Source organism: Vipera berus, assembly GCF_964194415.1.
Source record: "Vipera berus genome assembly, chromosome: 1".
In the NCBI taxonomy this organism is placed as follows: Eukaryota; Metazoa; Chordata; class Lepidosauria; order Squamata; family Viperidae; genus Vipera; species Vipera berus.
Window position 1 is genome coordinate 304,677,351 of NC_138202.1, and position 12,905 is coordinate 304,690,255.

Consider the following 12,905-nt stretch of genomic DNA (forward strand, 5'->3'; position numbering starts at 1 on the left):
GGAACTGAATCTAGGACTTTCTATGTCAAGAACAAGGGAACAATGCTGTGGAAAAACATTGCTGAATCAACATTTAAAAACGATAACAAAACAGAGACTGAAAAGGAAGCCATGTGCTGAAATCTCTTTCTAGAACACCTTGAGTAGTCTGCAAAATGCTGACAAAAAAATAGGTTATTTATCCCATATGTTGAATTGGCTGGATCTGGGCATTTTTCTGGTTTTCTTTGGTGATTATTATTATTATTATTATTATTATTATTATTATTATTATTATTATTATTATTATTATTATTATTATTTCATTTCATTATGAATTATCTGTTTCTGTTAGTAACATAATCAATATTTTTTGCTAGAGCATCAAGGACTTGAAATAATTTAGGATATTCCAGTCTAGGTTCTAAATATTAATTATATCAAGGAAACTTCCACAACCTAGGATCTCTGTTTTGCGGACTTCAATTTCCAGAATTTTCAGCAAAAGCCAACTCACTAGAGTGATTGGGAATCAGACAGCATACAGTAGTGGCCAAAATTGTGGAAACCTTTCGGGAAAAGTGTATTTTTGAGGTTTGATGGCTAATAACACCATTTTCTTTGGAGTAGTACCATAAAATTATATATAAATGGAAAGATAATTTAATCAAGAATGTAATGCAACAAAGTTTATTCAATTATCTGTACTGTATTCTATGAAAAGTTATAGCCAAATAACCAGAAAAAGGAAGCATAACTTGGTTAGGTTGATATCAGGTAGCTTTCCTTCATCTGATTGTAGCCAATGAGCATGTTTAGAGAGCCAATCAGGTGTCCTCTTGTTTTGGCAATGTGCCAGTCAGATCACAGTAGGGTTCAGTTATTCATGTCATGTACTGAAGCTGAGAGGAGGACATTTGTCAGTGTGTTATGTGACCGTTATCAAGTTGGTTGGGGTTTTTGTGTTCTTTCATTTAGTGAGCTTGTAAAATGTAATAAAATTAAAGTAATGGTGCAAAGAGTTGACTGGTTGCCCAGAAAGCAATGTAAAATAGTATTATTAAGTGAACAAGGCTACAAAGAAATTAGAAGAAAAATTGGTGGAAACTTAACTAAAGGTGGCATTTCTAATGTATACTTTTCCCAAAAGGTTTCCACAATTTTGGTTACTACTGTATAAATTTCATAAATTTTGTAAATAAATAAGTAAGAGTCCTGTGGGTTGATGTTATTATATCTAGTGGAAGTTTGGATATCTAGTTCACATCTAGAATTACTTTATTGATCACATAAGCCTTAATACTAAAATAATAAGAACTGAAGAATGGAAATATTTTCTGACTCCCTCATAAGCCCAGCAATTTCATGGTGGCAATAGTGGAACTTTTCTTCTAAATTCCACCGGTTTATTACAAACATGGTGAGAGACGGATGGATTAACTGCCTCACCAGTTTTGAATCTTCTCTGCAGTTCTTTCAAAGTAAGTTAAAAGTTTAGAAGATGGTGTAAACTTGTCTGCATCCAGGACACCCATGGAAATATTAGAAACAAGGACATTTTAACATTAGAACTTTTTCCCTGTCAACACAAAAATATACTATTTCCTACAGCTGTTCTCAACAGGTAAAATGTCTGTTATAGGATTAGACTCTTATAGATATGAATATTTCATTTTCCAAATTTACAAAATACCAAAATCCTATATCACACACACATTTTACTCTGAATATTAAATTCTGTTGAGCTTTTCCAATTTTTGCTCTTTAGAAAATAGTTTCATTTGAGGAAATAAAGCCATTTATTCTCAAAGATAGAATCGAGACACAAAGGGGGGGGGAGTTCTACTCACCTCATCTTCAGTAAAGCAGATACTTCCCTTATTTTCTGATAAATTGAGGAATGTCTCTGTTGAATAGAAAACAAAATTATTTTGAGGATGGTAAAGAAGACAATACACTTTTTATTTACTGTAAATTCAGGCAACATTTGGGAAAAAATACAAGAAGTAAAGATTAAACAATAAGTATGCAAGTATAAAACTTCAAAACTATTTTTAATAAAAATAATTTGGAAACTGCATAGAGTAATCCCATACAGGTGTGATCCAGCCCTGGAACATGTTTATTCCAAGCCATGACATGGTCTTCCACTAAAGCCTGTGCTATCTTTGATTTTTAAAAAAACTCCAAACTTCCTCTGAAATTGCATTGGGTCTATTAGTTGCCTAGAATGGGCTGATCAAATAGTCCCCATCTCTCTGCAGTAAGGGGTGGCTAAGGAGAACTCTAGGGCCAAGGAGAACAATCTGTCCATCACTGAGAAATAATAATAATAATAATTTAATTTCTATACCGCCCTTCTCCCGAAGGACTCAGGGCGGTGTACAGGGCAATACAATAAAATACAACATACAAAAATTAAAAAAATATATTAAATATTACAGCCCAATTCAATACATTAATACAATAACATTAAAATACCCCTAAACCCATCAGACCAGGCCGGCTTGTTCAAATAAATATGTTTTTAGGTCACGTCGGAAGGAGCGAAGGTCGGGAGCCATCCGGAGCTCCACCAGTAAAAGGTTCCACAGGTCTGGCGCGCCCACAGAGAACCCCCTCCCCCTGGGGGCCGCCAGTCGACACTCTTTGACCGATGGCACCCTAAAGAGGCCCTCTCTGTGGTAGCGAAATGGACGAAGGGAAGTTGATGCCGGCTGCAGGTGCTCCCGTAAGTAACCCAGACCCATGCCATTTAGGGCTTTATAGGTCGTAACCAGCACCTTGAATCTTACCCGGAGGACAACCGGAAGCCAATGCAGCTCACGGAGTAGAGGTGTTACATGGGAGTATCGGGACACCCCCACCACAACTCGCGCGGCCGCATTCTGCACCAGTTGGAGCCTCCGAGTAGTCTTCAAGGGCAGCCCCATGTAGAGAGCGTTGCGGTAGTCCAAACGGGAGGTCACAAGTGCATAAGTGACTGTGCACAAGGCATCCCAGTCCAGATAGGGCCGCAACTGGCGCACCAGGCGAACCTGGGCGAAGGCCCCCCTAGTCACAGCTCCTATATGATCTTCCAAAGAGAGCTGTGAGTCTAGGAGGACACCCAAGTTGCGAGCCCTATCTACGGGGGGGGGGTAATATCTTCAACTCTAAACAAAAGAAAAATTAACTATAATTTTAAAGAACTTTAAAAAGTTGAAATAAACTGCAAAAGCTAAATAATTTTTTGATCTAAGAAAGTTATAAATGGATTAATGGTCCAATAAATTTGGAATATTGACTTTTATTATAAGATTTTGGAATTAATTGTAAACAAAATAAACAGCTTCTCTTGGAAAACAGGTTTAATTTAGCTATCCTGGCTATCATAAGTCATAACAAAGATAAGTGATGTCTTGAGAAACAGGACACTAGAGGTAACCAAAAATTCTGTTAAATTTTAAAAAAAGTCTGTTCTTAATGTCAGTTAATACTGGGACTTACAAAATGGCACAAAATATTGTAATACCTGAAATGTTAAAGCAGATTTTTGAAGAATGGAATCAGGAATTAGTAACTATGATATTATTAACACTGTCAGTAATGGTGTTTGCTTTTATGGATAAACTATGTCTAAAAGATGTTAATGAAAATGTGGTACAAGTATTACCTGACAAAACAGAGAAAGTACGAAAAATAGAATTACAAATGACAGGCCAAGAGAATGATTTGGAAAAGGACACTTTACTGGATATACAAAAGAAACTGGCTGCAATTTTATAAGTTCAAAGAGAGATTAACCAAGAGAATAACCTGGAAAATTGCTAAAACCTTGAAGAAATCTGTGCCTTAGAATAAAACAGAATTGAAGAGAAATAAAATTTTATGATAAAGGACTGACCAAATTAAAGATTAAGACTCTTAAAAGGAAAAGGAAGGAATGTAAACTTGGTCTACTTGATGAAGGCTAAAACGAGCCTTTTTTCAAAGTTGGAAGGCTGGAAGTCAATACTTTATATATATTTTCTTCATTATATTATTTTCCTTTTCTTCTTTCCTGCACTTTTTATTTTTTCATTCTTTTTTCTTTAAGTATAGTTTGTGTTCATTTTTACTATTGTAATTAAAATTACAATAATTAAAATTCTTAATAAAAATTTTCTTAAACAAAAATCAAATGATGGCAATAAATAATGAGTTTAGTTAAGTTACAATCTGGTATGGAGAACAAGATACTTATACTAAGTATGTTTCGGATGTTGTCCTTTTCTCTGATGTGGGTAACATCAGAACCAATATACTGTATATATATATGCAAAACCAACACATAACTCACATCAAAGTAAATTGCTGAAGTAATGCCATATTCAAGGGAAGAGGGAAATTACATGCATAAATGGCTGGCTTGGTTGTTTACAGCTTTCAGCATTAATCTGAACACACACTGAACTTTGAAAGGTACATTATATCTTTCAATCATATTATAAATATATTTTTTTTTGTTCTAATTAAACTGCTCTAAACTGACTTCAGTTAAGCTGCAGGCTTAGAAAGCTTAGCCCAGAATTCTCAGAACAAAATAGCTAGTGTTAATGGTGCTTGAATGTGCTTTTTCTCTTCCACCATTTACTACAAATGATAAAAGAGGAAATTATTTTGATTTAGGTATCATTAGCATGATTATCCAAGGAAGAAAAGCCTATTTATTTATTTAACTATTTGTTCTCAATTTAGGTTACCGGTATACTGCCTTTCCCCCCCCAATTAGCTCAATGATCTTTTCCTGAGAAAGCCTCACAGGCAATGCACTTTAAACTTTCAGTAAAATAAAAACTGAAAAGAATTAGTAAATGTTAGGTGCTTAGCTTGGAAGTGTGAATATTTTTTCAGTAGCTTTTGAAAGATTTCCCCCTACACACACAGAGAGAGAGAGAGAGACAGGCAATCAAAGGCACTTTCATTTAAATACATACCCTTTCAAGGGAAAGTGTTTTAGCATCTGTGAGATAGAGAAATTAAGGAGATGTCCTATAATGTACTTTGTAGTCTATGGTTTAAAAAAAGGAGGCTTTTTTCCGAAATGTTTACTTTAGCAGTTGTACCTGTCTAAGGAAAAGATCAAAGAGGATAATGAAATAGCACAGATGCAACATCAGCTCTCCTTTTGCCCTGATTTTCCAGTTCATCAGAACATAAGCAAAACTTTTGATAATCAGGACAAAAGCTTATCCGGCTCATCATTCTGTGACACAGTGGCCAACCAGATGGAAGCTTACAAATGAGATATGTGAGTGATCTCTTGTGCTTCAACTGCTGATATTTAAGGCTTGCTGCTCATGATTATATAGGCATCAAAACTTAATTCAAGAGTTACAACCAGACAATAGGAAATACATATGAAAATCACTTAATGTGTGTATGAGAGCTAATGTGGTATAGTTGATGAGGACTGGGGAGACTCAAGGTGAAGTCCACCTTCAACATAGATGCTCACAAGTTGATCTTGGGCTGGTCATTTTCACTCAGCCCAGCCCACCTCCTGAAACTGGAGGAGAGAGCCTTATGTTTACCACCTTGATCTCTTGGAAGACAAATCTAGCAAACAAACACTGCTAGCCAGTTTCATTTCACATGGCTAAATACGGATCAAGAATCTACACATTATTGTAGAGTACAGATCAAAACTCCAAGAGAATACTTTAATATCTGTTGGGACCATATAAGTACAAATTTGAAAGCAAGCAAACAATTAGGAGGTAGTTTTAGACAAAACTAAAGGCTTGTTACTTTTACTACACAATCTGCTCTAAAGGAAATCAAAACGTTTCAAGGATTTATTTCATTACTCTTTATTTGAAAAGAACAATATAATTACTGTTCCAAAAATATTATGCATTTTATTACTGTTAATCATTTAAACTGAAAGGGGAAAAAGTTACTTTCTTCTTTCCCTCCCATAAGGAAAAAGATAACTTTGGTAAAATTCGTATGAGAGGAGTGAGGTGTTCTTGCATTTATTTCGTGGCAAGGTAAACTGTGTGTGTGTGTGTGTGTCCATCTGCATGCACCTGTGCGTGCTCGGTTTACATTTGTCTCATATATATATTAATCATACTTCAGCAGTAAACCATTCAGTCAGTGTATTGCTTAAAATGGACTGACTGCATGCTTTTATTTCACAAACAGTGACTATCTGTGGAGTAGTTGTCTCAAAGGTGTTTTTTTAAAGGCAGCTGGACTTTCTTCTTCTTCCTCAAGGGGAAAAAAAACCCAGTCCAGTTGCCTATTTTGAACTCAAAGGTGCTTTTTTGAACAGTAGCAACACATTTTTTATTTATTATATTTAGAAAACACCCATCTCCCTCACATGGAGAGCCTGGATGATGTACAAATAAAATGTTAAAAACAAAAAAACTGGATATAAAAATTTAAAATAAGGCAAGAATGATTAAAAATGACATTAACCATTTATATTGATCTTTCACCTAAATAAACATCATGATAATAATGTTCAAGTTCAGTTTGGTAAAGTAAAGGTAAAGGTAAAGTTTCCCCCACACATGCGTGCTAGTTGTTTCCAAATCTAGGGGCTGGTGCTCATCTCCGTTTCAAAGCCGAAGAGCCAGTGCTTGTCCGAGGACGTCTCCATGGTCATGTGGCCGGCATGACTAGACGCCAAAGGCACACGGAACGCTGTTACCTTCCCACCGTAGTGGTCCCTATTTTTCTACTTGCATTTTTACATGCTAGGTTGGCAGAAGCTGGGACAAGTAACAGGCACTCACTCTGTTACGCGGCACTCAGGATCCAACCTGCCAAACTGCCAACCATCTGATCGACAAGCTCAGCATCCTAACCCACTGAGCCACCACGTCTCTTTTTCAGTTTTGTAAGGTAGGCCAATTTACAAAGATATATTTTCTCACAATTGTAACTTTCCACCAACTGCTGTGGAAAACACATATATTAGGTTCTAGCACATAAGCATTGCCATCTTTTGGCAACTTATATAATTGGAGATATTGCATTTCATTCTTCCCTCTTATTTGCATTCTGTTTTCAGGTTTCTTCAAGTGAATCCAGGAAAAAGGCACTTTCTGACCCTGAAGATCTTTGGTGAATTTGATATTACAAGTAGTCCTCACTTAACAGCACTAATTGGGACTAGATTTTTCATATTGAAGCAAAGTGGGCATTGGGAAAAACATCATGTGACCGCACCCCTTAGCGACAACTCTTCCAGTAGTCCTGTTTGTGGTTGTTAGGCAAGGATTCACACATCTCCTGATGGGATAGAATGTGTAGATGACCTTGGGGAACAAAGGGAAGAGATGCTGTCTAGAAAACAATAGGGTAAAAGAGTTCCCAGTGGCTTAATAGTCAGAAAAAGAAGCTCAGGAATGACCTGCTCTAATGGATCAAACAATTAAAAGTGGAGACGGAAAATCTGTACTTTCCTACCTGATTCTTTTAATGTAGCCTTAGAATAAAATAAATTTATTCATTTAATCATTTCTCCTGTCTGGTTTATCTGGGATGACTGATGCCTGCCCTGCATGAACTGCTGGCTCCATCTTGCTGCCTCCCCCTAAGCTGGGTCTAGAAGCTCCCTTTGGCAGATGAAGTTCCACCACTCTTCTGTACTCACTTTCACTTCAACACCCCACCCCCGCCAATCTAAAGACTCATCTCTGCCTTTCATACAGGGCATCTCTGCCCTTTGAATTGCAACTGCCATTATTTCTAGGTAGAGAGTGAATAGTCAGAAGATAAATTCCCTCTCAAGATGAAATCTTTTACACATGCACTGTTGCAAGGACCACTTTATTTTGCTGCTACTGAGTGCATGAGATACCACTTACTTGCCATTGTCTCAAGACGAAACATACAGCATACAAAATCAGGAAAGTTTATTTTCTGGGCTGAGTCTCCATATCGTAAAACCAGGAGCTGGAGGAGTTTGTCACTGACATACAGGCCTACAAGCAACCATAGAAGAAAAACATATGTTCTCAAATTGACACAGCATAACAATGCTCAGCAGCTGTAAGGATCTGCTACTATCATTTCATGCAGAGCAACTTATTACCTCAACATTGTTTGAAACAGCTCACAAATTGGAAATAAATCTGTATGTGTGATTGGGAATTACACCAAATTACAACATAAACTACTGATGCTGGATGATTTTAATGAAGTTACTCCTACAGCTATGGGTATTTAAAATCCCAAGTTAAAATTCATTAATGAAAGCAATTTTGATTTTTCTACAAACTAGGAATCTCGAAATCTTTGTGTGTGCTTGCTCACATGCATGCACATATCAGGCTATGTCAGCTTAGATCACGATAGCACTTTAAAAAAAAAACATGCTACTTCCAAGAAGCTCCAGAAAAACAAAGAATGAAATAAAGCTATCAGCACTCTAGATCCTTAAAGCAAGCAAGGGTTTTAAAAAATTAAAGGAAACTGAAAAAGAATCTTCTTTAAAAATACATTTTTAAATATATTTTTAAAAAGTAAATACACACAATTCCACTTTTTGTGAATTGTGGTATGCTGTTGTTCACGCAGTCTAAATTCCTCTGAGGAGAAAAACCAAAATCTGACCCAAGAGGACAGTATGGTGGATTTATTTACATCCCAAGGATAATTGTTATGTTTGAATTGTCAGAATAATACAGAGATGGGTTGATTTTTACCTTACCCTGTGGATAACTAAACATATTACTAATTCCAAAAAATAAAACCCTAGGATCACTGTACAGTTTTTAGAAGTTGAGAAGCAGGGATGGGAGATGCTTCAGTGAATAGATTTCACTTGCAGCTACTCAGGCTTCATGACAAAAACCTTTGGCTTTGTAGATAACACTCCATGTATATTTTTCCAATCTTTATTTGTTTCTTTACAAGACCCATCTTATATATCATAACGCTAAGCAACAACAATAAACTATCAAACAATAAAAATCACTAATAAAACTGCCAATGTCCAAAACCAAAAACTTCTTCAAATATCTCAACTTCTATTTTTTTCTGGGCTCCAGCATCACCCTTCCCAATGTCAGAGTTTCCATAACAGGAAGACCTGACCTCAGAATCCAGTAGGGAAATCAGATATTGGCTTCCCTTTGTAGCAAATCTGATGGAATTTGGAACTATAATTCTGCTTATTTCTAAAAGAAAGCAGTAGGGGTGGGAGGGTGTTTGACATGTAATCCATAATCAGTGCCAAACAAGTACTTTTTTTAAAAAAATCATTTTACTCAGATAGCCTTGAGGTACAGTATTAACCAGATTGATGGTTTCTCTTCTAAGAAGCCTAGAATATTTGCTAAATGAAGAACAGGAAAAGAATCTTATTTGGGGTTATACTTTCCACTGTTTCAGCAAAAGAAGCAGACTTTGCTATATTTGCCTTAGTACCGTATTATTTTATGCAAATAGAAACTTTTCTTCAGTTCACTGACTATAGTGTTTGCCGCTTGCCTTTAAGGACTGCACAGCATGAAGTTTAACATTCAGGACTATACTGTATTGCTTTGATTATCACAATACCCTTCTTTCATCTCTATTGATGCAGTACATTAATGATAAAAATCATAGTACTCTTTGAGGACTAACAATTTCCTCTTGCCTTCTTCCTTGTCATCATTCTCCTCCTCCTTCTCTCTGGCATTTGATTACTTTTCCTTTTTACTTCCTCACACAGGAAATCAATACTGTAACTTGCACTGCCATCTAGACTTGTAAATGTTCCTCTTAAAAGTACATTAGTGGATAGTAGCATCTTCTGTACAGTATGACAGATTGCATATATAAATGTATCCACCAAACAATTCAGTTGCAACTCAGAAACTTAGGAAGTGAACATGAAACTGCAAAGAAAAGATTTTCTTTGAAATTACTTTATTGTTCAGTAGATGGCAGTGTTAAGACAAAGAATTTCTAAGTTGTATTCCATGGAAATGAGTGAAAATTAGAGGAAAATTGAAATCAATGACTTTCCATTTTAAAAAACTGAAACAGAGGAAAAAGCTACCCTGTTGATTTCTATTTATTTTTTCCTTAAAATGTATCAGACTTCAAAAATAAACCTACATTCTTCAAAATATATTCAAAGTTATTAAACTACCTGTTTTTTGCACAACTCTTTGCAAATTTGAAACAGTTAGGAATCCAGAATTATTTTCATCCTCTCTTCCAAATATATCCTGAAAAATATTTATATTTAAGATAATATATTAAAACAGGAAAAATAATCTATTTGTAATTACTATGGAACATCACACTTTTCTAATGACACAAAGACTGGGGACTGAAATATACTTAGTTTAATAATATAATATTATTAACAGTTTAACAAATAATAGGATAAAAAGATAGTCATGGCAACAATTAAGAAACTAAGTGAATAAATTGCATACATACCTCATATTTCTTGAAAGCTCTCCACAGTCTTTTAAATTCTTGGAGTGAAAGTTTTCCATTAGCATTTATCTGAATTTGTGGTCAAGTTTTAAATCAGGTTTGATATAAATGAAGCCATAGATATAACTGAGGAATAGATATAAACTGAAGAAACACTGATGATCACCTTGGAGAAGTATCAGAATCTGTATTTTTGCCTTATTAACTACCTATGATGTGACACAATTCTTTCTAAACTGAGAATAACTGAGAATAACTATGGGTTTTAATGCCTCTCTAACCAAAACAAAGTACTAACTAAAGCCTCTCCATGTACAGGGCAAAAACTTGAGGAGAATCTACCAGAGATATTTGCTTTCCATCCAACAGGTAACACCTCTCTCTGTGTGTTTTTAAATAGGAGATGGATCAGACTACTTAAGACACAAATATTATATGCCTCAAACAGCAGACCTGGATATGTGATAGCTCATATATCTGATCTGCTGAGCTCCTTACCAGAATGTCTCTGGCTTTCCTCACTGGCCAGAGACTACTGCCCATCTATCTGTCTGTTGTTTAATTCAGCAGGATTTGTAACAGCAGGAAGAAACCTACACAACTCCCTAATCCACAGTACAGAGTAAGGGATTCAGTGCAGTGTCTTCCAAGGCTCCTATTTTTCCCCCTGTTCTAGCAGCAAATATTCTTTGAAGTATTTTCAAATTTGATTTTGCAGTAAAGAGAGGGAGAGACAGAGACAGAGACAGACAGAGTCAGAGGCAATTCAGAAAGAAATTTAAAAAAAGAGAAGCAAGTAGAAAAGACCATTACTCAACCATGAGGACAACACATTAGGTAATAATGAAGCATGCCATCAAATTCTGGAGCTAATGTTTGAGCATCTCTTTACTTTCCAGTAAGTGACTGAGGCAATTAATGGTGGTCTGGTCACAGAAGCCCTTTAAATTTGCCTTCCGCTCTAGACTTCTACATAATTGTTTAAAGGTTTAGACTAAAGGTTACTACTCATTGTCAGAGCTCTAGATAAACATTTCAAGGCTAGGACTGCCTGACTGTCAGGATGAGGCAGTTTTGACTGCATCCATTCTATCCTTTTTAACCTTGAGTTTGAAGGTACTGGTTTTTTTTTATTCCAAGTTTAGAAAATGCAGCAGAATATTAAACATTATCAGATCAGTCTGATTAAAGAAATACAGTAAAAGGAAGGTGCAATAAATTGTTAAAATAGCTACCCAGAGTCACTGGGAGTTGGGTGCCAGACACATTTAATAAATTATTAATATTATGGTTGTTTTCATAGTCAGCCAGATATTTGGACTTAGACTGAACCAGTCCCAAGGATCTGGGATAGGCAGATGTTGTTAAAGATATCATTTCATCACTGTTCCAAGTAAAGGTTCTTTTGCTATTGAGTGATAGTGATTTCATCAAAGCTAATGATATTCAAGTCGTGCTCCAGAAGATTTGGGATTGCACTTAAGGTGCCTGGTATTATTAATACTATCTTTGCTTTCTTTTGTCACAGCTTTTCTACTTATATTTGCAGATATTTTGTTATTTTCTCCAACTCTTTCCCCTATGTTCTGCTGTGTCCAGGTATTACAACTTCACTATCCAAACATTTTTTTACTTTTCTTACTGACAATTGTTAAGTCTGCAATGTTATACGGCAGGTACTTGTCTGTTTGAATTTTAAAATCCCAGAGGACTTTAGGTCTCCCTTTTCTATTATTTAACTTTGTGGTCCCAGCATTTCTTTCTTGCAGGCAAATGGTACTTCTTGCAGGTATCCCAATACACTATTGTTGCTATTTTATCATGCCATTGTGTGTAGTTATCCCCTGTGTGTCTCTTTCTTCAACTTTCCTGCTCTTAGCCATTTTCAGGTCTTGTGTTATCTCCTTTGCTTGCTAATTTTTTATGTACTGATCGTATAATGCTTTGCTTTGCCATGTCTCTTTTCTATTTTTATTTGGTCTTTCTTGTCAGCTAGTTTGGTCTCTTCAGTATTCAGTAAGGATGTATTAGCTTCAGGCATCTTCTTCATTATCCTTCGTATGCTTTTCCAATGCCCTTTTTCTTCTTCAACTATCTGATGTGCTTGCAACTTTCCACACCCTACTTGGTAAGTAGAGTCTGTCAATATCACTGCATGGATGAAAGGAATGATTACCATTATTATTTTCCTGGAAATCATGGCATTGATAAAATTCCAGATCAACAAAAGAAGGGAACTGATGCTCAGAAAAGAGAGAAAGACGGACTCAGGGAACTAGTAATAATACTAATAAAATTCTTTTTAAGATTCTTAATAATGAGATTTCTTTATAAGTATCTTGAAAACAGTCTAGTTTGGATTTGTGAGAAACAATCTTGCCACACTAAGCTTATCTATTTAAAAAAAACATCTGGCACTTTCATTGTAGGAGTACTATAAATCTATCATCTCTTTACTTCAGAGTACTGAAGTACTCTGACAAAGTACTTCAAGTCATTCTGATTAGCAA

General features: G+C 35.7%; 1 protein-coding gene across 1 annotated transcript in view; it reads right to left on the reverse strand.

Moving 5' to 3' along the window:
* Positions 1-4,519: 4,519 nt before the first annotated feature.
* Positions 4,520-12,905, reverse strand: part of LOC308659243 (calpain-13-like) — a gene marked incomplete at both ends in the record, with an annotated part of 85,199 nt that continues 76,813 nt past the window's right edge. The window contains 4 exons of the mRNA XM_081312725.1: positions 4,520-4,593; positions 7,827-7,943; positions 10,100-10,178; positions 10,396-10,464. Coding sequence (XP_081168851.1) covers positions 4,520-4,593; positions 7,827-7,943; positions 10,100-10,178; positions 10,396-10,464 — 339 coding nt within the window. The remainder of the gene's footprint in view (positions 4,594-7,826; positions 7,944-10,099; positions 10,179-10,395; positions 10,465-12,905) is intronic.